The sequence below is a fragment of the Amblyomma americanum genome, chromosome 3, assembly GCF_052857255.1.
Source record: "Amblyomma americanum isolate KBUSLIRL-KWMA chromosome 3, ASM5285725v1, whole genome shotgun sequence".
NCBI lineage: Eukaryota > Metazoa > Arthropoda > Arachnida > Ixodida > Ixodidae > Amblyomma > Amblyomma americanum.
In genome coordinates, this window is record NC_135499.1 from 176,884,178 (window position 1) to 176,911,770 (window position 27,593).

Sequence of the window (27,593 nt, forward strand, 5' to 3'; positions counted from 1 at the left end):
GAAACACTTTGACTTGACTAATATTTTACTATGTGCGAGTTCAGGCTAGTAAGGCTTTACAGTACAGTGAAAGCTCGTTAATTCGAACCTCGATAACTCGAATTTTCGGATAATTCAAACTACACTACTTGGTCCGGCCAAGCTCCATAGAGATCTGCGTATAAAAAATCCCATTAATTCGAAAGCGAGTCGGTTACGCTACCGATAATTCGAACTACGCGCGGCCGCATCTGAGCAGCTTGGCACACAGCACGTGGCAAAAAAAAATAAAAGCACCTCCGCATAGTTAGAGGCTGCGCACGTCCTAAACGGGGACAGAAGATGGAACCAGATAAAACCGTGGAGGAGTGGGTAAAGCCTAAATGGCGGCATCACCGGCGCCGGAGGGTACGGGTTGGTAGCCGCGTTGGCGGCTGTGTACCCTCATTTCCGCGCAGCCTCCGAAACTCGCAACTAAATACTCGTAAATTCGAGCCCTATTAATTCAGAAATACGGATAAGTACTGTCGGCGCGGTCCCAGCCAACACCCATGAAAGGCTATGACTTCGGACGGGCACTACAAATTGCGTGCAAAAAACTTTTTTTTTCTTTGCGAGTGTAGTCTATCCTTCCTCCCCCCCCCCCCCCCCCCCAACAGTCGCCAACAGAAGCATGCGGTCAGCCGCGATCATGACGCCAGCTTTTAGCATGACCCGGCTGCAGTGTTCTAGAACCATCTAGAACACTGTAACCTGGCGGTCAGCCGCTGGTCGGAAGCGGCCAACGTGGGCTATCAGCGCGGACCAATCAAGGCGCGACAGCGTCCGACTTCTGCCCGCTTCTCCAACATGGCCGCGCCTGCCGAAGCGTCCTCTCGCTTCACCACAAACTCGTCGTTGCCGCTACACTGTGCCTCATGTTCACAGCAAACAAAAGTCGCACAAAGCTATCGCTTTGTCTGAAGATGCCCGCAGCACAAAATTTTAGTGATGAAACGCGCCGGATTTTCAGAATGCTTCTGGATGTTGAAAGCTGTTAGGCTTAGCCACTACGCGTCGGTTGACGTCAGGAAACGCGAGAGGTTCAAACAGGTTAAATAATATTTTGGTTCAGAAAGGGGCCACAAAGAATAATTCGCCCTCTTTGTCGTCATTGAATAATAGCTTAATTGTAAATGCACAGCCGTTCTTTTTCAACATTTTACTAAGCATATAAAACCATGCCGTTTCTAAATCCTGGCGGCAGCGGTCTGGGGCAGCCGCCCGTTTTCGGAGTTCCGCCGCTCCGCTCAAAATCCGCAGCGCAAGTTCACTCCATGTGGGTCGCCCTAAATACGGAACATATACCGTAATGCAAATGGTTCTTGTCAGATTTTTCGAGGCCAATCGATAATTCGAACATCGGATAATTCGAACTTTTTTCCCGGTCCCGTGAAGTTCGAATTAACGAGCTTTTACTGTATCATGCTTTTCGGTAATGTCGCCATACATTTCAGTACAGGCAACGTATAGTGCGGGGCATACACATGCGATGCCGACGTGAAGAAAGCATAACTTTGGCTCAAGTACGAGGCAATGCTGCCACCCACAAAGAGAACATGATATAGGGTGAAATTTGCAGATTTTCAAGGAGACTTTCCGCACTAGTCACTTTTTGAAGTTCACAATTCTAAAGCATAAACATTTGAGCATTCATACCAATTCTCAGGTCTCACTGAGTCCGAAAATCAGTTGGAAAGTTTAACTCAATATAATTTTCAAATAACTAATGTCCAAAAATTTTCGTGATTAAACCTAGAAAATGAAGTGCAAACATGACTTGCAAGGCTTTCATCACCTTTTATCATTACACTTCATCGGAATGCTGTACCAACTATTTGAAGCATGTACCACTGGTGATAAACCTATCTTTATAGTCCTTACCTTCAACACAACTTCACAACTTCACTAAGCAAGGAAATATTTTGAAAAACAACAAATTCAGTTCCTTCAGGAGGTTGAAAGCAACAAAACAAACTGACCTTGTTTTTCTGCAAAAATGCTTCGTCTATGACCCAGGGTGCATCCCTTAAAACCTCGTCCACATACCGGCAGTGGCGGACAGCTTCGTAACGCTCCAAGTCAGTCATCACAGTTCTTCCTTTCATTGTATGAGTGAGCTGATCACTGTTCACTGTAAATGAAACAAACAGTAAGCACATCTAATCGTGTGAAATGCCCCTCCCAGAAAAATAACTCATCACAAAGATACAGTTAAATCTGTTGCAAAACCCTTCAAGCAAAATACATAGTGCTTGGTGCCTTCACCATATGAAATCCATGATCACTAAATAATTTGTGCGTAGCAACAACAGGCTTATTTCTTTCCGAAAATCTAGGGGCGGTAACCTGAAAATGTCATTTTCAGAAATTTCAACAGACTAAAAACAAAAAAAAACCTGCAAGAATTCCCACTTCCTATTCTAGTATGCAAAGGTATGAATATTGATGGACAGCTATCTGCAAGTCTGCTTCAAATGAGTAAAATGGCGACCTTTCTGCTAAACAACAATGTTGGATGGCCCCTTCAATGCCTGAAATTTTTAAAACACTATTTTAAACCTATCTAACGCATGTACAGCCAAAATGGAAACTTGCTCAGCTGAACATAACAAACATGTTGACTGAATGCAGCAGGAAAGATGTCTTGATGTCATAAAATGACTTTTGGAGCAGCAGCAAGGCCACATGTAAGAATCTATCATGCAAAAGGAAAAGTTCTGACCAATCCCAAGAGGAATTGGGAAATTGACCCCATTTTATGGCCTATCTAGAATCCAGCACAAAAACACTTGACGGCAGAAATATTCACAAGCTCCTCGCACAAAGCAGCTTACGTTTCTTTTTTTTTTACTGTGGCAAACAGGCAGCACTTTTCTTATTGGAGATACCAACACAAAGCTTGTCACATTCAAACAAATGGCCATTCCCTGTAGCACAGGATGTGGTGACGAGGCAATGAGATTTGGAAATGAAGCCACCAATGCACTGCCTGAGACGCAATGTCTAATCCTTAATATTTGCATTCCAAACATTTATAACAGCATGATCAATATCCACACAGAGTTATATTTTCCAAGTGACAATGTTTTAAGCCCCAATACTGATCACATTGCACTTTTCCTTACAGCTTCCCTTCATGCCACAGTACACGATTACATCTGAACTGGTGAGGAATAAGAAAAATTCACAGGGACACCTAAAAGCTATGTGTTGGCAGTGCAATAACATTAGAAGCTGTTGATGCCCTTACATCACGTTTTGTGCCAATCTTTCATGGCTGTGTTTGCGGAACCCTACTTGTCTGTCTGCACGCAAGAAGTCATCTCTCCGGGTCATCTAGCTGGTGATTCGATGTTTTCCTGAAGGTGTCTAGAGGTGGTGGCACGGATGCAATGAAGATACGTTCTAAAAAACAAAAGTTGTCACTTCCGGTCCGGTGACATCACTTCTCTCCAGCTAACTGCCGAAATTTAGTAGCTACGCTAAGACTTGTTAAATGAAAGAGCAGCTGAATTTTTAGAGCACCCCAATTTGTAATTGTTCCCCCCAACCCCAAAATGCCATCAAACAAAACAGCTGTTGCTACGCTGAACAATACGGTCAAAATATGGACGACCTAAGTCATCCTCACTAGCACACAACACTAGGCCGCATTTAACTGCACGCACACCAACGTCCTACTGCTGAGGCCAAGTAGCAAGACTATACAGCTTGCAAAGGTGACCCTGCTTGACAGACTGCAATGGGCCAAAGAAACAATGTGGGCTATGGGGCACAGCACAGTGGAGGGCTCCAGATTAATTTCGACCATCTGAGGTATTTCAAGATAAGCTGAAGTCGAAGTATACATACCACCAACAATGAGATAGACGTTTGGAAAGGCAGACTTTGCCTGCATTAGTTGCCTGGCATGGCCTTGGTGGAACAAGTCGTAAATACCGTCAGCATATACCCTAATTGGCCGGGGTGCTGAAAGAGAGAGAGGGAGACAAAGAGGTTTTGTAGGATGTCTCCAAACAGTGCGCTCCATTGCCTGGTCAAGTTTCAAATACACACGCACATTTGCATATAATGGGTGTAGTGCAGCTTGAGGGTGCACTACATCAAAACAAATAAATCACGATGAGTTAAAAGCTCTGTGAGCATAATAAAGAGTTAATCTGGATTGATATATTACTCAACAATGAGGCTAGGCATCTCACTCAGCTGCAAGCAAAGCAGAGTGCTTCCACAAGCCAAAAAGTAAATCAATTGAAGGGAGGCATCAGCTCTTATGTGCACATTTAGGGTTAACAGTTCTAGGTGCCCAGTTACTGTGACATACTGAAAATGGGTTTCACTGCCCAGTTCTTGCAAATTTAAATATTACTGCTTACCTATGAAAAAGGCCCAAACAAACAAAAATAAGGAACTTTATATATTTTGTAATACTATTTCTAAGCAACTTTTCATGTAAAGCATAGCAATAAGTCAGGAGATATTTTTTACTTCCTTCGATACTAATGAAATAAAGTTTATCTGCAGGCAAACAGTCAATGGTTGAAAGCTCCAGATTAATTTCAACCACCTAACGTTCCATAAAGTTCTCTAACGAGCACCAAAATATCTGAACAAGAACATTTCAGCACTTCGTACGAATCAAACAGCACCTGCTACAGCCAGGTTCAAACCTACCAACTCATGCTCAGCAGACAAACACCACAGCTGCTGAGTCACCATGGCGAGCTTATTTTACACCAGAACAAAAGATCTGTCAAACCTTTCTTATAGCTTGCATGCCAATGATAGGTACAGGTGCGGAGAGAAGTAAACAATGTGCTATGGCCTTGCACCCATAATTATGTGTTGCCTACAGGAAACTTGGATGTTAGACAAGTGCAGGGTGGTATTAACTGCTGATGTAGATAGACCTGCACACACAACATTTGTGTGATTTCTGCTGTGACGTTACTGCACCAAGAAAAGAATAGCGTGCTTCATTTACTTGTGTCCAGGCCGGTACATGGAACCATGCAGTTACTGATATTTTCTTTCAGTTGCTGCACTAATAAACTTTTCATGCACACAGTAGATCTGAACAGAAGACTCCTATTTGCTTCAAGTTTGGAAAAAAGGAAAAGAATGAACATCAAGTCTGAATTTCCTTCCACTAAAATTTAGCCAGGAAGCTAATTACAAACCCAGGTAAGTTTATTTGAAGCAATAAATAAGTTAAGGTACAGTTAATTCTGGTCATGGACACAATAAAGATGCATCCACACTGGCAAGCCATGGAGGTCACACAACCGTACTGGTCAGAAACTGACAACCCCAAACGATAGCTTTGGTCAAAATTAACGGCAACCTACTGCCCAATCTCCCTAAAATTTAGATCATTTTTGAGTCACAAAGCCATTAAACCATTTCTGTACTATATATCTGGCCATTCATTGCTGGCAACGTCAAAACGGAGATAATTCTCGCTACAGTAAAGTTTTTCGGGATGCTGATTCAGCGGTTGCACTTGCCAGTTTCAACACCATCAGCAGTGAAGCCCTCCTAGGTAGTGAATCAGAGTTGGTAGCATGGCCTCCAAAACTGGTACGGGTGAATACGCCTTAAATTTCCTTTCAAGCTGTCTCGAAGCATACTGCACTGCTGGCTTCACCTGACCAATATTCCAACAGACTATTCAATGGGCAGGTTTGTCTATGCAAAATAAAACAAAATCTTAGCATAAGAAAAGTCAACAAGCGCAGCCATGAAATGTCAAATTGCCCAATACCCTTTCATAAACATCTCATAAATCCAAGCCCGACAGTGGTTATTATGGCTGTTTGAAAAAATGCCATAAGTAATAATACCTCAATTATATGGCATTACAAACCACCTGACTACAACAAAGGTGCCTTGCACTTCAGCAGAAACATGCCTGCACACAACACATAGCTATTGTTGCACTATCATCACCACATGAGGTTTACATCACACTCCTTATGTGGTGCTATTTTAATTAAATTTGCACACTCTGAAAAGCATGTGCTTATGGCTAAGGAAGAGGAGGGAATAAAAAAGGAGAAATCTTGAAACATGTCGCCAAACACACCTTGCCCAGATGCTGCCATTTCTTTTGTAATCTTGATGGTGTAGTCACACCTGTCTCGCTCTGCCACAGCAAGAGGTTCATCGTGGAACGGGGCAGGTGAGCACAGTGTCTGTGGAGGAAGCAACATGTGCCAACAAATTCAAAATTAACTTCCCTACTGTTTGAAAGCAGTATGTGCCTGAATGACTACATCATGATGAGGTGCCCTTAGACACGACGACTCCAAAAACAGTGCACTGAAAAGCAAACAAATTGTGTGAAAACACACAGCAGAACCTAGAATGGGTCACTACATATAAATATGTGTATATGGAGGTGCTATGTTGCAAAAGAAGAAAAAAATGCAGTAAATCTATATGTTGTCTAATAAATACAAAAATGGACTGTTGCACAAGTAAATGTACAAGACAGTATTGCTTTCTTTTTTTTTTTAGGTGTGAACACAGTACGTTGTTATGTACACAGTTAACTTGAAACTCAAATTAGTAAAGACGCGACATGCCAATGTGTCTCAAAGTGACTGACTTAAAGGTGCATGACAAGGCGCATACATTCAGCATGCTTAAATTTAAACTTACCAAACTGTGGCATTTCTGCGCAGTACACACAGAGGCTACATCACCAAACTACATTAGCTATTTGTTTGGTGCATTTAGCATTGTACGACACCACCAAATGCTGAAGGTGTGTTGTGGACAACAAAGGCCAATTGCATGTATACTGCTTGCATGATTATAGAAGGAAATAAATGCACGCAAAGCATTTATAACACCTCCAGATCAACACACAATTACTGCACATATTCTAACGGATTAAAGTGATTAAGTTTACACTGCACTATACACAGAAGAAAACAGTTTACGTTTCTTGCCACTGATATGCTGAATTTTAATGCTGCAAGGGCAGCTCTGGCCAAAAAGCACCATGGAACCTGGTATTTTTCATTACACAAGGTGGGGTCAAAGACATTTTCCAAGCACTTCATGCCAGAGCAGCTAAGCAACAGGCCAGGGGAAAGCTTGTACGACACCAACAAATGCTGAAGGTGTGTTGTGGACAACAAATGCCAATTGCATGTATACCGCTTGCATGATTATAGAAGGAAATAAATGCCTGCAAAGCATTTATAGCACCTCCAGATCAACACACAATTACTACCGGTGGTTGAAACCACGCACCTCCCGCGTACGAGGCTGGTGCTAAAACCACTGCTGCGGTATACATCATTTATGCTTTGCAGTTTCCGTGGAAAGCTGTTAGCAATAAGTTTGTACAATCACCCCACAACAACTAAAAAAGCACGACAACTTCACCAGTTGTCTCATTTTGCTACTTACTGTATGAGCCATGACCATTTGCCTTCTAGAACAGAATCTGCCACACAAAAGTTTTGCACAACATTAAGAATGCACAATGCAAGCACAGCAACCCACTCATCCACAGCAATTACACAGAAAAACGAGCTGCCGGTTAGCCAACTTAGTCGCAACAGCATCGGTGCTTGTACAGCCACAAAACACACGAGCACAGCATGGCATCCTCTGGACCACAAGGACTTGAATTCAACAAGAGCTAGTTCAATTTGCATGGAGCGAGTACCTGACGCATTGTCTCCCACACGGACCTGCAGATTTTGAAAAACGCAATGCTTTCGCTCCTAAGGAAAAGCCAGTACTGGGCTAGCAGCGGCAGTTCCCAGATAATAGTGGAGAGAGGCTATGCATGTCACCCTCAGCTCACGCCACATGCCCTTCCATCAGTCAAATGATAACCCACATAGTGTCCGACAAGGCTGCTGACAGTGCTCATACTCATATGCACGCGCGCGCTATCACCGCATTCTTCTATAGTTTCTGGACATCAACATCATTCAAACTGAATACACATGCAGTCCCCCTATTTCAATATCTATACAAGAATAGAAGAATGAGTCCACTTCGGATGAATAAATCATACACATCCACATAACATTTCAAGCACAGTGGACTACCACAGGTTGCAACAAATGCTGTCCCCATGAGGTATTCTTTTTCTACTGTACCATTATATGAAACTTTTTTCTATTAACAGCAAAAGTTCAAAGATAAACAACTTACCATGCGTTTAGTCGCAGGACCATCCTGTGTGACAGCATTGTCTATGCGCGTCCTTTTCCTTTGGGATCCAGACATGCTTGTGTGGACAGGCTTTCTCAGGTCTGGAAAGGTGGTGAAAAAGTATGCTTAACATCTTGAAAAACAAGTAGCATGCACCTGATACACAGCTATAAGAGGTATGCATGAACACTGTGACCATAGAAAGTTTCCAACAAGACAATTAGAAAGCCATGTGGATGCTACGAGAAACCAAAATAACCTTTCGTTTTGTTTTTGTGACAATTTATCAAGGAAAATGCTTTTTTCGAAAAGCATGTGCAGCATACCCATTTTTCACCACGTGTATTCGTCGCCGACAAGGTTCCGAACCAAGCTGCAACTAGCTCGGCGGACACCACCACAAGAACCCTCGACTTAATCTAATCTCTCCAAGGAAGTTGCGTGTCTCATACTCAATTTGAAAGCTCAGATAAGGTGCGGAAAAGCTATCCCTCTGCCACAGGCACTACGGCAGTTTCTGCCCCCGCAGCCCGGTGGCAGGCGCAAGTAGCTCTTTACCCCCAACTGTGGAAAACGACGAGCAAAGTTCAACAATCGAGAGGAAACTCGCATGAAAGCTGCAACCAATAGTGCGAGGCCGAGACACTCGAACGACCCAGACGCGTCACAGCGCCGGCGCAAAAGCGCGTCTGAGCAGCAGCTTGCCGCCTGCCAACTCTCTCGATCGGGCGCGTTCGGTTTGCATACGTGCGCTTTCTCTCGCTCACTCAACGTCTTGCCAGTCCCGTGTGGATCTCGACGTGTCGGACCTTGGGATTGCGCAACGGCCCACGTCCGCACAAAACCACCACACACACTGCAGGAGCAAAGTCGGCGAACGGGCATTCGGGCAATTGACAGATGTTCCTCAGCCACGGCTGTCAGCTGCAGCAGCCAACGGCGCGCATTAAGCCGTCTGACGAATCGCGCCCCTGAAAAAGCTGTGCAATCCGCACGCAGGGCACGCCGGGCGTCGCGATTTATTGCAGGGTCCGGTTGCTCCGCGACGGTGGAACGGGACACACACACATCAACACCTCGCGAATGCGATATCAAGTAACGTGCGACGAAGCAATGTCCGAACTCCACAGAAACCTTTCATTCATTCAGAGACGGCTACTTGTACTGACCTCGTCCTTCTTTCGACGCCGATAGAAGCCGGTGACTCACCGCCAGGAATGCATCGCTACACCAAGGTCAACGTCGTGAGCTCTAGTGAATTGAAATATGCGGCCTCTCCCAACTCTCCGATACTGTATAGATGCCTCTAAACTGAGTAAATAAAGCACAGCCGAGTGCAGGACGCTGGCAAGCAGCAGAGCGATTACCAATGCATCACCGGTAACACAGGCAACAGCAAAGGAGGTTCATAAAGATAATGTGATTAAACTTACGAAATTGGCTACGCGAGCAACATGGGGAGTGCGCCAAGACGCAAACGCGTGATTATTTTACGCTCAAGTAAAAATACCGGAGCAGAAAAAAAAACGGCTGGCGCAGACGTTCCAAACAAATTTGTCACGTGACCGTCTTCGCCCTTCGTCGTCGAACAGAAATGCTCCTTTATTTCTAAATGTTTTATGCATAATGGCGCCACCAAAACTACAAGTACTTCAAAGTAACAAAACAGTTTTATTTGGAAACGATACTATTTGTGTGTTTTAAACTTTTTATTTAATAAGGAATGAATTGTTACAAGGCTACAGTGTGTCTGTGTGTGTGTGCACTTGAAGCTGATGCCGCTGACCATGCAGCTGACATAGGGTCGACGAGTACTGAGTTCCTGTTTACATTGTTTCGCGCCAAATTTTACTCGTTCACGCGGGCGGACTTCGTACTGATCTGCGCAAGTTCTGCCGAAGCCATGGACGATGACTCGGGTGAGTAACCAGTTATCATACATTATGTGCGCGAAGTACAAGCATCCTCTTGTTCCAGGCTCATTTGTCAAAAATAGAGCTAAACGGAATAGACCCGATAAAGCCGGTAGGTTTGCTGCCCTCGAGAGGCTCAAGCAAGTCAAGCAAGGAACTCGCAGCAAATACGAGGTATGATCTTTGCTATGTAATCAGAATGTTAATTGTTCATCTTTCAGCAGTGTTCAGTCTGGCATCTTTCTACCGCGAACTTTTTTTTCTTCCTCCTGTTGCAGTTAAAAGAAGAAACTTCAGTGTATGAAGAAGTGGACGAGAACGAGTACTCGCGTCTTGTGCAGGAGCGTCAAGAGAAAGACTGGATCGTTGATGACGGTAACTTATTTTCCTCATTGTTCTCCGTGCTGCGAAAGCACCCTGCATATCGTTCACAATCGCATTGTAAGGGTGTATATGTGATAACCGCACAATTTAATTGAATTCAACCACCAAAACGGCGATCGGTAATTGAATCGGGCGAAGTGCAATATAGCACCTCAGGAAACAAGATCAATTGTCAGCTGTCAGCCGGCATGAACTCGTCTTGATTTCCTATACAGATGGAACTGGTTATGTGGAAGATGGAAGAGAAATTTTTGATGATGACATTGGAGAAGAGGAATTCGAGGCACCCAAGAAAGGTAATACTGCTTGCAAAGCTCCTTCACTATGCTGCTGAATTAGAATGATGAAAAATTACTGCTTTCCTTTTTAATCATGCAGCGAAAACTGCCACCAAGAACCCTTTCAGGCCCCCCAACGCAAAGAAGCCTGGGGAAAAAGCTGGCACTATTGCGGCTATGTTTAGTGCGCAGCAGCCAAAGAAAAAATCAGAGGTATTCATTGCTTTTTCTTCTTCTTTCAGTAGAAACTGATGACTTGTTGCGGTGCTTACCATGTAACAGGTCCCGCATAGCACGGATCAAACTCCAGAGACAAAATAATTTGTCTAATATGAATGAAACCTTATTCTTACAACCTGGATTTATTAGGCTTCGAGATAACCCCAGTGTGCAAATTGTGGCGAATTACTATATTTTGATAATATTTTGGAATTAAGACCAAATGAAGTTCTGCATCCAAAGAAGTTAATTATGCAACTTAATGTTGCAATTGTGCATCTCTGCAGCATCTAAGGTAATGTTGCATCAAGGAAGTCTAATGTAGCTTGTGAATGTGTTTTTTTTTATTGTCAATTAAATTTTTAGTGTGGGCTAGCTGATTTATCATTGTCAAATCTAAGCAGCCTAAGAAATACAAGGAAGTACAGAGACGACAGGACTTGCATTTAACTCATAGGTGGCACACAAGGTGGAGAGTAGTGGCCTTCCCTAATAGGCATGGGGAAAAGGGGGGCATATTTTGTCCTGTATTGTTCCCTACTACGCAGAAGAAACGAATAGGTGACTTTGATTCTCCGTTATGTAAAGATCTATGCATGCCTATAGTTAAATTAGTAGCCCCGGCAGTTCATCACTAGTCATGTTGCCTCTGTGTTTCTTTGTTGTCCTATTTCTTCCACTGTTTCTTAAATTTCATTATTTCTTATTGCCACTTTTTAATATAAGCTATAAAAGCCTTGCAGGATTTTAACACGTCATGTACACCTGATTAGAATATTACGCACTAAGCGGTGGGTAGATGTAATGCTGCTGCACTTACCAACAGCTGCACTAATTAGCTTTTGGTGCATCTTGTGTGCTTGCTTTGTAGCTGGGCATGAACAACCAGCTTCCAATATTCAGTCCCCAATTCCATCTACCTCTCTTGATCGTAGAGTTCACTAGCAAAGTCCAACTACTCCATTTTGATCTGTACGTGTAAATGCTGCTATGAGGAGGATTGAAAGAAGCATAATTTCTTATGCACATGGCATGGGTAATCATATTGTCGAATCATAGTTTCTGGCACATTGGACAATCTGCACAGCACATGCACTGATCAGTTCAAGAATAAGCTAGAAAACTTTCATGTTGGTAAACAAATTTTTTGGATATTGCTTCTTTGTCCGTTGGTGTGGGATATATGCTGGATTGGGTTCGTGGCCACAACCGTGACCATGATATCCGTTTCAACAGATGAAGTTAGCTGCTTGCAAAACTGCTTGTTGTGTCCCAAAAATTAATTTGGTTGCTGTAGCGTTGTGGCATCGTACTTTTTCACTGGCCATTCATTTTCAGAAGGATGTTACCGTGAATGATGATGAGCTGATCAACAGCATTTTTAACTCCGTGACAAGCACAAGCAGAGCAGAAACTTCACTTGCAGCACATTCCTTCAGGCCAATAGACAGGGCTGTTCAAGAAGTGTCGTCTTCAAGGTAAAAGTTTGCTGTCCTTACTGAGAAATAAGATCATGAGGCTGTATCGGTGATGGGCCAGAGCTTCCATTTGCTCCCTGCAGGCCACTGTTTTCTCGTACTTTTTTCCTCTTTCTGCTGGCAATTATTGAAGCTCAATAAATAGTATATTTGGTTTGAAATGAAGAGAAAGCAAGTAGATTTTATTTTCATAGAATGCACTTATTGTCAGCTCTAATGGTATTGGGTTTTAATATGCACATATTTGGTTTGGCCAGATGGTAAAAATAACCATTCTTGGCAAGTGTTTTTTTTTTTGCTCAGTAAACTTAATGCTTGTATCTTTTCACTAGGAGCACTAGTTTTTATGCCAAATCAAAGATGAATGAGTTACTCTTTGTGTGCATTTCATTATGGTGACCAAACGTCCTTCACTCATTTTATCTACAACTGTGCCACTGCACAGGTCCCCGCTGAATCCATTTGCCAAGAAGAGCTTTAAGAGCCAGCCCGCGAGAGAAATCATGAAGCCTCGTACCATCAATTACGATCGTGTAGACGGCCCCAGTTACACTGAACTGAGGCCTCGACCACAGGTCAAAGAAGAGCCGGTGGACATAGATGAGTTCAGTACTGAAGACATCATGCACGACAGCCCAGACATTGACGAGGCTTCCCCTGCTGATGCTGCAGTTAAGCATGAAGGTAAATGAGTCGTCCCAGGTTGGGCCATTTTGTTTCGTAATGCATTATTTTTCACATAAGAGCTGCTCAGTCATAAGATCAGTTATGTTGTTCAGTATGTTAAAAAGACCTCAAAACATTGTCAGCAATTTGCAGTTTTCTTTATAAACCCACCACAATTCAGTAATAGTTGCTTGCTGGACTTGTTGGATTTCCAGCATTTATTTTTGCAGCAAAAGTTAAACAGAGACAAAAAGAAGATACAAAAGCTTAATGGCATTTTTGGTGCACATTATAGATATACTGTTGAATCTTGATAATACAACACAATCTTGGATGGTACGAATTTTGGCATGATACGAATTCTTAAAATTCTCTGGCTAAAGTCCATTTTGCTCAGGTGTTCTGACTACTCTTGTGCGCCACTGTGGGACTGGGACTGCGATCGCACCCATGCTCATTAAGCGCTGTGCTGCGCTCGTCAGCCAGTTTTATGCAGAGATTGCCAGTCATGCAGTGCTCAGCACAAGCTCCGAGCGATGGTGCACACCCCACAAATCCCCAATTCCGCAATCACCTGTCATGCTGTACTGCCAGTAAGCACTGAGCAGTAGTGAATCATGATTGAATCGACTTTAGGGAAGATTTTTAAATACAAGTTTTCTCGCCGATAAATGCATCTTTTGCTGCCAGACAAGCAGCAGCATGGCCAGGAAGAGCCAGAGAGTCAGTTTTTTCTGAAATCAATAATGGGATGGAGTTGTGCTCAATGTCCCTTTAACGTTTTTCCAGGGTTGGGCAGTTCGTCGTGAATGCACTCGGGTGTTGAGTTTTTAGTGACCAGTTTATTTAAAATACACTGGCACATAGTTACATATAAGATATGAATGGTTAAAATTTCATTGCTACCGCGTGTTTCTGTTGTTGAGTGTGCCCCGTTACTATGCATAGTACATAACCAATTAGTACAGTGGTTTAAATACAAAGCGGACTTACTGCGGACTACTCAGAACTGAGACAATTTGCTTACTTGAGCATAGAGCTTTGACTGCTACTAAAATTTCAAAACACGAAAAGTGGTAAAAAATTTGGTTTCCAAAAATCAACGTATTTGCTCATATGACTAGTTTCTGTGATGTCTTTAAGTAAGTGGTAAAAAATTTGGTTTCCAAAAATCAACGTATTTGCTCATATGACTAGTTTCTGTGATGTCTTTAAGTTTCATTGCTGAGATCTACTAGGAAGTACTCCAAGAAAATTGTTTTATCAATGACGGCAGTGCTGAAACAATAGAAGGATCACCATTTTTTGAACACCCTGTATCTCCGAGGCATCACAACCGAGTGGCTCTATCTTGGGTGCTGCGGAAAGTTTGTTTCTTTGTCTTCAAGCCTGGCATCTCAGCTCTATTCTATGCACAGAAGCAAACATGCATTGAGCACAAGTTTAAAGGTCTCACCTCGTGACTGTCCTGTATCGCCATTGGTCTCCTCTGTTGTTTCCCCTAGCAGCATTGTAAACATGCCATAAAAAATTCATCTAAATCTGCCTTAAAATAAGAAAGCTTGTCAAGGGAAGCGAATCCCCTCTTAATGAGTCCTTCATAAGTCCCTTATGAATCCTAAAAACTGCCAGGCCTTTGTGAATTATGTGCTAAACTATTGCTTGCACTTAGCTTTGTGCAACTTCTCCTCCAGGCTGTCCAACAGATGAAGACTTGTTATGCCTTGCTGATGAAGATGATGATGACTTCAGGGCAGAGTTTGAAAATGAACCCGTAAAGACCGAGTCCAAAGTAACCATCAAGGAAGACTCAAAAGCTAACCTCAAGCACGATGTGAAGAAAGAGGAGAATGGGTGACTATTAATTTTTTTATCTATATTGCCACTTGCATTTTTCATTATTAATGCCAGTGATTCTAATAGTATTAAGAAGAAATTCTAATAGTATTAAGAAGAACGGTGACTTTGTTTCATGCCTTCAGCAAGGGCTGCCTATTGCTCTCTCTGTCTTCGTTTTAAGAATCCCTCTAGAAACTGCAAAGTGCATGCTTCACTGTGTAGTCTTGAATGCATCAGCTGCAAAAAAAATGTCTTTGTTTCATAAACAGAGTTGAAAACATCGAAGTAAATTAGCTTTTTTACCTTTTGATATCTTTCAGCAGAGTTTGTGAAGTTTAATGTGCCACATTATTATATGCTAGAAAAGAATGTGAAAGCATGAATTCTCACTGGCTAGTTGATTTTTACTCATGCTGGCTTTAGTGTCCTGGCCTTCAGCAAAGGTATCCTAAACTGCGGCACTCTTGCAAAACTGCTTTGCATTTCAGAAAACAAATTAGGTACATTGCAATTTTGTTCATGCAATTTTTTATGGTGTCAGCCTTTCTCTCCTTTAAAATGAAGCATCGCAATAAATGGCACAGCAGAAAAACTAGTTCAGCAGATTCTCAATGAAGCAACCACAATTGAAAAGAATTTCAAGATGATACGGGCTCGTAAACTTCCCTGGCTGATGTACACTGTGTACATAGAGACCTTTGTTTTCAGGTTTTATTTTTTCCGGAATTCGGGGGGGCAAAAATCGAACAGTATTTTTGGAGCTCAAATTCGGGTGAGAATCGGGTTATTCAGGGTGAAATTCTCATGTTTCGGTGTGTGTTTTTTTTTTTTTTTTGGTGGGGGGGGGGGGGGGGTCATTTTTGCAGCACGAGGCAGTTTACTATACTAGTTTCGTTTTCTGCCAAGACATAAAATGCACCATTTTTGCTTATTATTTCACAAACAACATAGAAATTGCGAGTTGCACTAAAAGATTTTTAACCAATTAAGTTTTTTTTTTTTCTAATCTGTTAAAAATATTTCATTGCATATGTTACCAATCTCCTGCGGAGCAGTCCCACATCTGAGCAAGATTTGCGTGCCTTGATTTGTACAGTACAAAAACATTCAACATCACAGCGACGGTATTAAATGCTCAAGGTTCCAGGATCAGGGTGTCATCAGCATGGGTGGCACAGTGACTCCGATAAAACATTTTATGAGTAGCCATGTTTTGGCCTCACACACTTGAGTCGCCCTTTTTGACATTATCTTCAATTTGATCTGCCTCATTAAAACGAGCTTTAAGAACTGTTTAAGATCCCTAGTTGACTGCGTACACCCCTGTGGAATAAGCACCGGATGTCCACAGATTTTCTGCCGGTGTCTTCAGCTTTGTGAACTGGAAAATCAACATCTTCTAAAAGACTCATTTTTAAAGAAAAATCAACTTTTACCCAAAAACCAAGGGCCCTATATGTACAATTGGCAGAACTTCGGGTATTGCGAACACTTTTCTGCACCACTGCAGATGATACAGACGCATGGGCCATGATCGCACCCTCAAGCAGTGAGTGGCAACCTGCGACTGTAAATAAATCTTGTTAGCCCTAAACAGTTCTGAGTAAATGCATTTCCCATGCTTCTGGGTACAGATTTTGTTTGTTTTGGATGATAAGAATTTCGGATGACAGGAATATTCGTGACTGTGAAATTAATATCATTGAGATTCTACTGTACTGTGCTTACTAAAGCATGATGGACACACTTCCACTATAATGAGCACACATGTAATTTTGTTTGTGTGAGTATAAATTTTTTATCATACTTAATGCCATAATTATTTGCAACACCTGCCCCCGCCCTACAATTTTTATGCAACTTTTTTAAATGCACTGAGTATACAAGGGATAATGGTACAAAGTGCACGACACCTTTACTCTAGCTTCTTGCCTTTGTCTTGGTCATTTATGCTGAATTTCATAGCCATACAGCAGTTCATTTCCGCACACATCACTTTCAAAGTTGCCCATTTGGGAACCACAGTTAGCATGATTTCACTAGGCACTGTTTGCTACGTTACAAAAATTCCCCACCCACTGTTACTTGCTCTGCTTTCGGTGTATGAAAAAAAATATCAGGCTTGTTTTCAGTCATTGCTCTATGACTGGTAGTTTAGCCATTCAAGGTGCACGCTAAAGTATTGGTAGTAGTGGTTGCGATGTCACTGCCACGCCACACAAATCATTTCCTTTGTCACACAGCGCAGTTTTTATTCTCTGTATGTATTTTGCTGTTTTACTGAGCATATATAGAAAAACAAGTACCAGAAGAGAGAGGGGGAGATTTGTATAACAAAATGTGATGATCGACTGAAAATGCGTGAAGCTAATTCTGCCTACCTTGTTTTCAGCTTCCCTCAGTGGAATGGTGTGTGTGTGGAGGAAGCTGTGCCAACTGCTGACATTTCCTTAGATGATCTACCAACAGTGCAAAATGAAGACGGTGAAAGTGTGATCAAATTTTTCTGGCTGGATGCCTTCGAGGACTACTTCAAAAATCCGGGTATGCCAATTAAAACAATTTACAATTGGCACATGGCACACGCTGTTATTGTTGCCATAGCTTTGTATTGAGACTGTGGTGCTTTACAGATTGCAGGTTTTAAAACTGATTGTGCACTTCCATTGAATCTGTGCTGTCATATTATTTTTAGAGTTTCTATAATAAAGCTTTAATGGCCCTAGTTTTTGCGTGCTTATAGGTCTAAGATTGCGACTTTGTTTTTATTGTATTTTGTTTTGTCTTTAGCTTTATTCACGCTTTTTTTTTTAATTAAGTACCATGAGCAAGCTTAAGCTTCGCTACTGTTGTCCAGGTGCATGGCTGCACTGATTAGAATAGAATTTGTTGAACCTCATAGAGGAGACATTTAGTGAGTAATATGACTAGGGTATTTAAACAGCCTCCGTGGGCTTCCCTCTCGGTTTACAAATATTTTGCTACAGCTGCCCATTGTGCATCAGAACTGCTCCCTGCATTCTCTCTGCGGTCGGAATAGGTGCTGGAATAGGGACGTCATTGCTTAAGAACGATAAGGCTAGCAAATCAGTGGCACAGATTTTATTCTGCCCTTCACTTTTTTCTCTTCCATTGCTTTTATTTTTTATTTAGTTTTTTTTTTTTTTTTTTTTTTTTTTGACAAAGAGAAGTCACTGAGGGTGTACACTGCTATGTTACATTATGGCAGGAGGAATTGTCTGGCTGCTATAGAAGGCACTTTAATGACAGACCCTTCACATGCGTAGGCATGTAATGGGATTCCTGCATTCCTTTTCTTGTTATGTTACGTAATAAAACCCTTTCTTTTTGCAGGCACAGTTCACATGTTTGGAAAAGTGAAGATTCCAAATTCTGAAGCTCATGTTAGTTGCTGTGTAACGGTTCGCAACATTCCCAGACGATTGTTCTTGCTGCCTAGGGAGTCTGTAAGTACCCTTGTTCTCATGTACAGGGCTGAGTTGGGTACCAATAATTAAAACAGCAGAAAAATGTTACTTTACTGAATATGAATTGTTGCTCCCGTGCATATACTCCGGCATAAGCGCAGGAGCGCAGGCACACAGTGCAGAGTAGGGGCTTTGGCTGCACACCTCCCGCGATGCCATCCCGGAGGTATGGTTAACTTTAACTGCAAAGAAATGTTATTTGCTCAGCTTGAATACATTGAGATTTCTAATACCAAACATTCGGATCGAATCGAATATCGAATACTTTACTATGCGACCGAACATTCGAAATTATTGAATATCCACACAGGCCTAGTTTATATGCATAAAAATTTTTGTTCAACTAAATCCAACTGAATTTATTGAACTTAACTGAATTCAGCTGCATGCTTGTTATAAAACACCACATGCAGTGCACACAGAAGCTGTTGTGCATCTCACAATATTGAAAGCACACCTGCCACGGGTTTCTTCCACTGGAGTTGACAATTACTGCAACCATTTCATCAGTTTGTTATTTTATTCACACGCATAAAACAAATCCCCTTGTTGTTAGTTGTGTAAGCAACTTTTGTCATTAGAAACACATCTTTCATTAGTAATGTGCTTCTGTTCCACCATGGATCTCAATCACCTTCACTGGTGTTTTGGAAGCTCCCCAACATTCTTGATAAAGGACCACTCTTATTTTAATTTGTGACCTTACATGGCGTATCATGTCGCATGTTCACTCTAATTTTTGCACCTACGTGCAAATTTCAAAATGTGATAGCTAATCCTGTTCCCCCTTGCTGATCCCACTTCAGAATGTTTCAAGAAATTTAATCCTTTTTGAATCAGGGTTCTTGAATGGGCTTTGTTTTTCAGCTGAACCTAATTTTATGTTCCTCTTGGCCTACTTTGCTGCAGGAGTAATAGCATGTTCTCTTCTCTGCCCCTCAGAAAGTTAGTAGTGTTTGTGCGAAGGTTGCTGCGCGCTCTAGCAGCGGTGTATGTGATAAACGAAAGCGGTGCTGCACTGTGAATCACAAGAACCGCTATGTCAGATGTTCAAAAGGAGTGGTGTATCACATTCCCTTTTCTTGTGGCCGGACCTATATCGGTCAAACGGGCCGCTGCCTTAATGTGCGCTTGCAAGAGCATTTTTTGTCATTGAATAAGTCGCCTTCATCTAATCTCGCTAAGCACTGTTCAAAATGCAGGGGCTGCAAGCCTTTGCTTGACCAAACTAAAATCTTGTTCCGACACCCTAATCAGCTAACCAGAGAGATTTCAGAGGCCTATCACATCCGTAAGAATCAGCACACGTGTGTTGCTGACCCTATGGTGGTTTTGCATGAAAGAGAGTTTTCTTATCTTGACGCACCTGTATGAGCACTTTTCCTGTCACGCCTGCGCGATGGATTTTGTTTTGTTTGTGATTATTCTTCCTTTTGTGTGTTTCTCGAATAAACGCGCAGTTGCGAGTAGCGCTTGTGTTGTTTGGTCTCCCTTGTCTGTTGTCATAAGTGCGCTTTATATAATTTTTGAAAAAGTAATAGCATGTTGAGTAAACAAATTTTTTCTACTTGTTGCCGCCATCCTTCCCAAAACTTCCTTTTAATGTGTTAACATTAGAACTCCCGTTTTGGAAAAATCTATCTGTCCATCCATCTGAAGCTTCGATTCCATTCAACTCAGAGGTGGGGAAAATGAGAGGGAAGTCCCCCTCTCCAATTTTAGAGGAGAGGCAAGGGAGATGGAAGATGAACGGAGGGTGGAAGATGACTAGTAGCAAAGTGGAGAGTAAAAAATCACCTCTACACTTTCAAGCAAGAGGAAAGACAAACAGAGGGTGGCAGGTGGTAGAGAGTGGAGACGGGTACGGCATGTCATAAGGTGTCTGATGGATGGGGTAGTGGCTGCTCCATCCGAGGGGAAAATTGATGCTAACATTTACTCTGTCACATCAATAGCGTTGGTCGTCTGTAATTTTTTTTCCTACCTTCATGTTCTGTCCTGAGTAATTACTATTTAAAGTGCCATCATTATGGCTCATAGCAATATTTATCACAGCACTGCACACGCATGGTTTACAACTTCACGTCCCACCCACTCTTTTCTGTTTGTAAAAATTCATCATTACGATGTAGCCTTTAAATAGTTCATCATCTCAATTTCTTATAGGACATTGGAAAATTGTATGCAAACTGTATGCAAACTAAGGCTACAATTTTGTGTAGCATGCAGAATTTTTTACATATACTTGTTCATTTTTCTGAGCTCACGTCACAAATTTGCCAGAGTTTTTTTTTTTTGTTCTTTATATTTGCTGCTGTTTCTTGTTTCAAGGCTTCTGATGAGGCAGAAGAAATGGCCATCATGAAGACGGTGTACAATGAATTCACACAAATTGCTGAGAAGCATCGAATTGAAGAGTTCAAGACAAAGGTATTTGCGAATGCTTTTTGTTAATGAAGGCTGTTTTTATTGTTTGCTCTATGTTTCTGGTACTACCGGAATCCTCAGCTTTCATATTTGGACACGCAAGGCTATTATTGAATGCCCTTTTCTTGCAAGACTGAAGGTCATCTGTTGCTTTCTTCCTTTGATATGAGTGGCAGTGAGCATAGATACAGAACATCTGGTGTGAACTCATGCAGTACCCTCAAAGAGATGTATAACGGCATTTTTCATGGCAGTGGTAATTACTAGAATGCAGGAAACTAGGATGGATGGAAAAAAACAAGCACATTATTATGAGAAGCATTATGGAAGTATGAGAACCATTATTGAAGGGTAAAGCAAGAAACTGTGCACTTTTGCACTGCAATTGTTCAAAGCGGGTAGTTCGTCACCTTGTTTTCTCGTTCAATATGTGGGAAAGCCCACCTGCGGAATTTCATACGAGGTCCAAGCCTAGCAGCATCTGAATGTGAGTGCGCCACGCAATAAACGACAAAAAGGAAAGCAAATACTGCATCTTTTGTGCTGTTACATTGACACTTTAAACTTATTTTTGGATAATTGGTCCAGATTTTGTGGTTGTGCCACTGTTGGATTAATGAAAGTCGACAATGAATGTTCGAGAATTTTCTTACATGAACCTAGTAACAGATATAATTGATTTTTATTTGGTTTTTCGAATATATTTACACACCCTTGACGTTAATGCATTTATGCTCCTTCTTCCTTTTTGTTTTTGTGCGGTGATCATTATCATCATAAATAACGCTCCAAAGCTTGTAGACTTGTTCATAGCTCATAATTCATCTTTTTTGACTGCATTAATTTTAAGGCATGAAAACCTGCGAATAAGGCATTATGATCGAGGGCTCTAACAGGGGCTTACTTTTGTCTCCCGCTTTTTTTTTTTTTTTCATTAAAAAAAATGAGTGCGTCGAGGGAAGTATCATCTTTGAAGGCCCTCTGCACATGCGCTGGTGTCTAAGCAAAATTGAGGGGAACACTAAAGTCTGCTTAAGGGCATAACACGATAGTGTTAATTCGGTAATTTCCACACATGCGGAATCGGTCACTCTTGACTTTACCTTCGCAGGTCAATCTTCGTACGACACGTGGCGCAGTGGTGCAACGGTTAAATGATGCGTCACTGCCCTTCGATGGCAGGTACTGCCACCGTGGGGCTTGTGCGACCCGGGTTGCTCTCTTTAAGCAATCTCTCGCAACCAATCATTAGTTTAACTACCACCTGCCACAGTGGTCAGTTTGCTCACAATCTGGTGGACATGCTGTAATGACAACACAAGGTCATATGACATAAGTGGCCCACCTAGGTTGCTTTTCTGGAGATTTTTCGCTTGCAACGCTGGTGATGATGCCACCGCCGCCAGATTTTTTTCAAAATGGGAGTTTTAACGCTGTTGCTTTAAAGTAAACCAACGAGGAATTCTCTGTTTGGTGGACATTTTTATCTTTGAATTATAGAAAACCTCTGTCCCAAATTTGAGTGTTCATTTTTCTGCGCCCCTCACAATTCCTTTTCTGCAGGTTACCACAAAACTCTATGCTTTTGGTAAAGAAGGAGTGCCAGCAGAAGCCAGATACCTAGAGATCCTTTATCCTGTAAGTGTTGATTTATACCTGCAATGGACCCTGGACGTGAGTTATCTTGTTTTTGCTTGCTCTCACTCTCTCTCTCTTTCATGTCAAGGCACGCTTCCCTGCTCTGCCCAGCGACCTCAGTGGAAAAACCTTCAGTGCTGCCTTTGGGATGAACACATCAAGTCTGGAAGCTCTTTTGATCAACCAGAAGCTCAAGGGACCCTGCTGGCTTGAGCTAAAGAACCCAAGTGAGCAGTGTTTTTGTTATTTATGTACGTCTGTGGCTCTAAAGCTTTTTAATGACGGAAAATGTTTTCGTTCCATCTTAGAATTACTTTTATACTGAGTAAGCGTTGGGAGTCATACTTAAAGTTCAGTTGTAAGTCCATGTTGTAGCGGCGCGAAGATAGTAAACAAAGACTGCTGTAATGGGAATCACTCTGCTAAAAAAAAAAATACCTAGACTACAAAATCAAATGTTGATCCCCTACATTGTCTAACCTTACAGCCTACGCAACAAAAGTTGTTCTTGTGTTATAAAATGCATTTATAAAGTGCAAGAAGCTGCTACACAGTTACTGGCGCACTTTTCTATAGGACAGATTAAACTTGCTTAATACTAAACTGAAGCCTTGTTATAGTGAGTAGGTAAAAAAATCGTAAAAATGGTTTGGTATAGCTGAAATTCGTTATAGAAAATTTCATCAGCAACCCATGCAAGAGCAGCACAGTTTAGCCAGTGAAGGGACGGCAACTCAGGCGATTCTTGCTAGGAGAACGGGGAGATCTTTTCCAAAGATTCAGCACCATTTCGAAGGTGTTCGCAGTAATTTTGGAGGCCACAAAAAACCAAGCGCGTCAGGCTGTTTTCCACACACAGCACCGCCAGCACGCAACTGCAGCAAGCCAAGCATCAGTTATGGTGGCTTCCCCGCCTTATAGCCGTGTCGCGTGGAAGTTGGTATGTCAGAGCGAAAGCTGCAAGGCTGCAACTGTTCACACCAATGCTTCCAGGGCGCTTTCGATAGGTGCGATAGGCATGAACGCATGCTGACCACCAGGCTTCCAACCCTCCGCGTCGCTGCGTGTTCCATGGCGCTGTCAGAGAGTGCGATATAACACGATAAAAGTGCGAACCTTGGCGCAAACACTTTCCGCACCACCACCAGTCACTTGTGCAGTATGGCAAAGTCTGCCTCCTGACGTACAAGTGGGCACTGCTAGGGGCTGGGGCCAACCGGGTTCAGTATACAGTATTATAAAGCAAAAATTGCATGTGTTTGGTATAGTTTCATATAGCCAGTAATGCATAATATCCATGTTTGTTACATCGAGGTGTGAATTTGCTTACAATTCTCTGCGGATAAGGCGGTTATTTTACCTCGTATAGCTAACACTAAGGCCCATATTCGGGCTTCAATTCCTGCAAGGATTAACCTCCAGCAGCGCACACTTATTAGCTGAAGCAGCAGAAGTGGTTGTGCCAACTTAGTTGTATCGAAAGGTACAGCCACACAGTTTTCGTGCATCTCCCATTGCATTGGAGGGCTGGAGTGTGTTGCAGCTGTACAAGTCACTTTCGAATTATAGGCATGATGCACTGTGAAACCTTCTGATTGAATACATCAATACATTTTCGCTTTAATACACAAAAATAATCAGCATTTTTTCCTTTAGCAATGCCAGGGTTAAAATATCCAAGGTTGAAAATGGCTATTGCTTTTCATGTGGTATCGAAGGCCATAAGCAAGCACTGAGCCAGCTTAGTAGTAATACTATACACATATTGCTCTCCTCACTGCTGTTGAAGAGAACTGGTCACTTATTATTTCGACTTGGCACCTCACTAGTCTGCTACATCAGCCAACCACTGCAAGCCAGCAGGAATTATTCATCGCCAGGGTGTAAGGTTGGACGGCAGGCAGAGTAAATAATTTAATTTCCTTGGGCGTAAAGAGCACATTTTCTTGACCTCAAAGCAAGTCACATGTTTCTATTCAATGCAGGTTGAATTCAAGTCAGCGAAGAATAACACAGCTGGCATTCGTTGCCATACTAAGCTTTACTGCTACCATACTAAGTTGCTATAATATGCCTTGTGCCATGTACTTTATGTTGTAAATGCAGCATGAAATCTTGATCAAAAGGCATAGGCATGTGCGAATATTCTATAATTTCGAACATTAATCGAATAGTAAGTATTCAGTATTCAATACCGAATGTTTGGTACTCAAAATTTTGAAGTATTCGTCTCAAGCAAATAATGTTTCTGTTACTCTCGCTGCATGTGGTTGCGATTCAGCGTACTTCCTCAGGGATGGCACCGTGGCACGCACACAACCAAAGCCTCGACTCAGTGCCACATGCCTACGCTTCTGCACGTACACCAGAGCTGATCTGCGCAAGCTCGCGGCAAGAACTACGAGCTGGCTTAAGTGCGGTACCCAGACCTGTACCTGCCAGGTGTCTGTGGCCGTGCTACCCATGATGTGCATACGGTGCTTGCGCATCAGTAGAGAGATTTAGCATAGCACAATCTGCTTCCGCGGTCCGGCAGCGTGCACACACAGATTGGTCCCAACAAGGCAGGCATGCAAACAGCTAGCCAGCACCTGGCGCCTTGTGGCGTCCTCGAGGCGATCTGCGCATGTGCAGTGGCTTCCCATGGAAGTGGATTGCACTGGGCTAAATCTCTCTAATCCGAGGACGCGTGGCTCCCTTGACTTCCGTGGAATGAGTCTGAGCTGACTGCGAGTGCTGCAGCCACTTTTCTCCGCATGAAATTCTCTAACAAAGCTAGACGGTGTGAGCACGAGGCGCATGGAGATAATGCCCCTTTCCGACACCTGAAGTGGGGTGGTGCTGGGCGTACAGCGCATACACCTAGCAGGTGTCATGGAGTCGCCACTTAAAAGCAGCAGCTGCACGACGACGCAATCGCAATTGAAGAGCAGTCTCACACCTGACAGATACGTCAGCACCGCATGTAGGTCGGCTTCACCAAGTTTTTTATGGCCATTTTTGCAGAAAGTTAACAAAGCTTCGATGCATTCTCACTTTCTTTCGTGTAATGGCTTACGTGTTCAAAAAATACCTGATTTTGAAAATGCCTATTGTGCTTTTCAAAACCTTTTTTGTGTGAAAGAAGTATTCGAAATATTCGCTTCGAAATTATTCAAAGAAAATTACTATTCGCTTTGAATTTGCTTCAAACCAAAAATCCACCATTCACACATGCCTACAAAAGAGTCCTGAGAAATCTGGAAAATTCAAGAGAGCAAGGATAAGAAGAGAGGGAAATTTGAAAATGCCAATGTTTTGGACAAACTGTTGGTGCAGCAATTTTCTTGTCGTGTTTTTTTTTTTTTTCAAAAGCAGTCATTTGATTACGAAGACCATATCTCTATTGTAGCATGGCAATGTTAAGAGTGTTTTGTTTACATATTTCCCACTATTTCTGCTACTCATGATGCTACTGCTGTTTTTTTTTTTTCTCTCTCTCTGGCAACATTCAGCTTCTCCAAGTGTGCCAGTCAGCTGGTGCAAAGTGGAGGTGAGTCACAAACATTGTACTTAAACAAGCGTTAATAGGTAAACTCCATCTTGTTTAGTGCTAAGTCAATGTGCACATTATGTAAGCAACCACAATGCTACAGATGCTTTGGTCATCAATTTATAATTAGTTTCTGTGCAGCATTCTCTTCACTGAGCGATTGCAAGCACATGGCATCACTAAAAACTGGGTAACTTACTGCAGCTGCTAATACGAAACAGTTTGACCTAGCCATTTGTATCCCCAGTCGGTTGAAGCAATGGCACCTCTCTCTTGTGGCTTACACTTAAGTCATTCATCATTGATGTCGCTGGATGCTTGCAGGTTACATTAAATCAACTAATACTAGTCGCAATAAATGATTACATATGCACAGTGCTGCTAATTTATTGGTTTTTAAGAAGTGACACTTGTGTAAAAACTTGGCATGTTTTCTTGTTTAGGAATGGGGCCTAAACTGAAACATTTTGTTCAGTTACAGTTGGTTTTACTGTGCACATGCAGGCAACACATGCACATACACAATGAGGAAAAACATAATGAACTAGTCTAGTGCTCTTCAGTAAAGTGATTTACCTGACCATATGCTTGTTTTTTGGAGCTCTGTATTGCTTTTAGAACACACAGAGAAAACAGCTGACAGGTTCATCAGAAATATTGAGAACTCGTCGTGCGTAATGATATATCACTTGTCATTACATCGTGTTAGCTAAGCATGTCATTAATGCCCCATGAGTTCGCTAAACCAGCACTACCAGGCTGAGCCAAAGGAATGGCTGTGATTAAAAAGCACAGATAACTTGACCGTCAAGGATGATGTCAGGGATGATGTTGCCAGCATGTTAGTGTGGGAACTACAACAGCTGTATTGAAGGCATGCTTTTCATTAAACGGTGTGTCTAGACATAAATGTGCGTATTAAAAATGGTGTAGAGGCTGTGAACTTCTCTTGCTGGAGACAAATACTCCTTCCCAATCCTGCCTTGCACACACCCGCATGCATGCTGATGATGTGGCGCAGCTGGGAACATAACATGTGCAATCTTTTATAAACCCGAGTAATAAATTAGGGGTGTGCAAATTACACCAGTAAATATGGTAACTGATGCATGAAATTGTCTTCAAAAGGTGTCTAGCAACCGGAAAAACCTGCAATTTTCAGGGAAACTTTGTGCACTTAGAGAAAAAAAGGAATTGTCAGGGATAGCATCAAAAAATTTGCCAAGTCAGGAAAAGGAGGGACTGAGATTAACATGGTGGTCTGCAGTGATTTTCAACGGTACAGGGAGTGCCCAGCATGGGGTCCGCACACATTTTTGCATGACATCTTGCCTCACACACATATAAGGCATGACGTCTTGTCTACCTAGTTTGATTTCATCTGTCCTTTTCTCGTCCACTAAGCGAGCACTGCGTATGCTGGTTTTTTCTGCGCTGGTTGTCGCACTTCTAAGTTCCTGAAACAAAACGTGCGAAACAGGATGCTAGAAACGGACAAGGACCTGTGCACTGTCCTGCTTGCATGTTTT

The 27,593-nt window shown here is 42.3% G+C and overlaps 2 protein-coding genes across 12 annotated transcripts in view; one reads left to right on the forward strand and one right to left on the reverse strand.

The window, feature by feature from the left end:
* The window catches only part of LOC144125504 (choline-phosphate cytidylyltransferase A-like), a 30,323-nt gene extending 20,525 nt beyond the window's left edge, over positions 1–9,798 (reverse strand). For 2 of the 11 annotated variants that reach the window (XM_077658959.1, XM_077658952.1), the window contains exons 1-6: positions 9,636–9,761; positions 9,372–9,427; positions 8,203–8,303; positions 6,107–6,215; positions 3,874–3,990; positions 2,001–2,152 (exon numbers count right to left, since the gene is read on the reverse strand). In XM_077658959.1, coding sequence (XP_077515085.1) covers positions 2,001–2,152; positions 3,874–3,990; positions 6,107–6,215; positions 8,203–8,277 — 453 coding nt within the window. In that variant the 5' untranslated portion in view covers positions 8,278–8,303; positions 9,372–9,427; positions 9,636–9,761. Of the gene's footprint in view, positions 1–2,000; positions 2,153–3,873; positions 3,991–6,106; positions 6,216–7,443; positions 7,481–7,705; positions 7,841–8,202; positions 8,304–8,528; positions 8,916–8,969; positions 9,199–9,371; positions 9,512–9,635 lie in introns of those variants that run through there. The other 9 variants (XM_077658958.1, XM_077658956.1, XM_077658957.1 and 6 more) reach the window with 9 other exon arrangements.
* A 172-nt stretch (positions 9,799–9,970) lies between these two features.
* Positions 9,971–27,593, forward strand: part of PolA1 (DNA polymerase alpha catalytic subunit) — a 76,035-nt gene continuing 58,412 nt past the window's right edge. The window contains exons 1-14 of the mRNA XM_077658947.1: positions 9,971–10,121; positions 10,180–10,289; positions 10,394–10,490; positions 10,715–10,795; positions 10,878–10,990; positions 12,335–12,474; positions 12,920–13,158; positions 14,835–14,994; positions 17,372–17,523; positions 18,334–18,446; positions 20,799–20,897; positions 22,458–22,532; positions 22,621–22,759; positions 26,027–26,064. Coding sequence (XP_077515073.1) covers positions 10,106–10,121; positions 10,180–10,289; positions 10,394–10,490; positions 10,715–10,795; positions 10,878–10,990; positions 12,335–12,474; positions 12,920–13,158; positions 14,835–14,994; positions 17,372–17,523; positions 18,334–18,446; positions 20,799–20,897; positions 22,458–22,532; positions 22,621–22,759; positions 26,027–26,064 — 1,572 coding nt within the window. The 5' untranslated portion in view covers positions 9,971–10,105. The remainder of the gene's footprint in view (positions 10,122–10,179; positions 10,290–10,393; positions 10,491–10,714; positions 10,796–10,877; positions 10,991–12,334; positions 12,475–12,919; positions 13,159–14,834; positions 14,995–17,371; positions 17,524–18,333; positions 18,447–20,798; positions 20,898–22,457; positions 22,533–22,620; positions 22,760–26,026; positions 26,065–27,593) is intronic.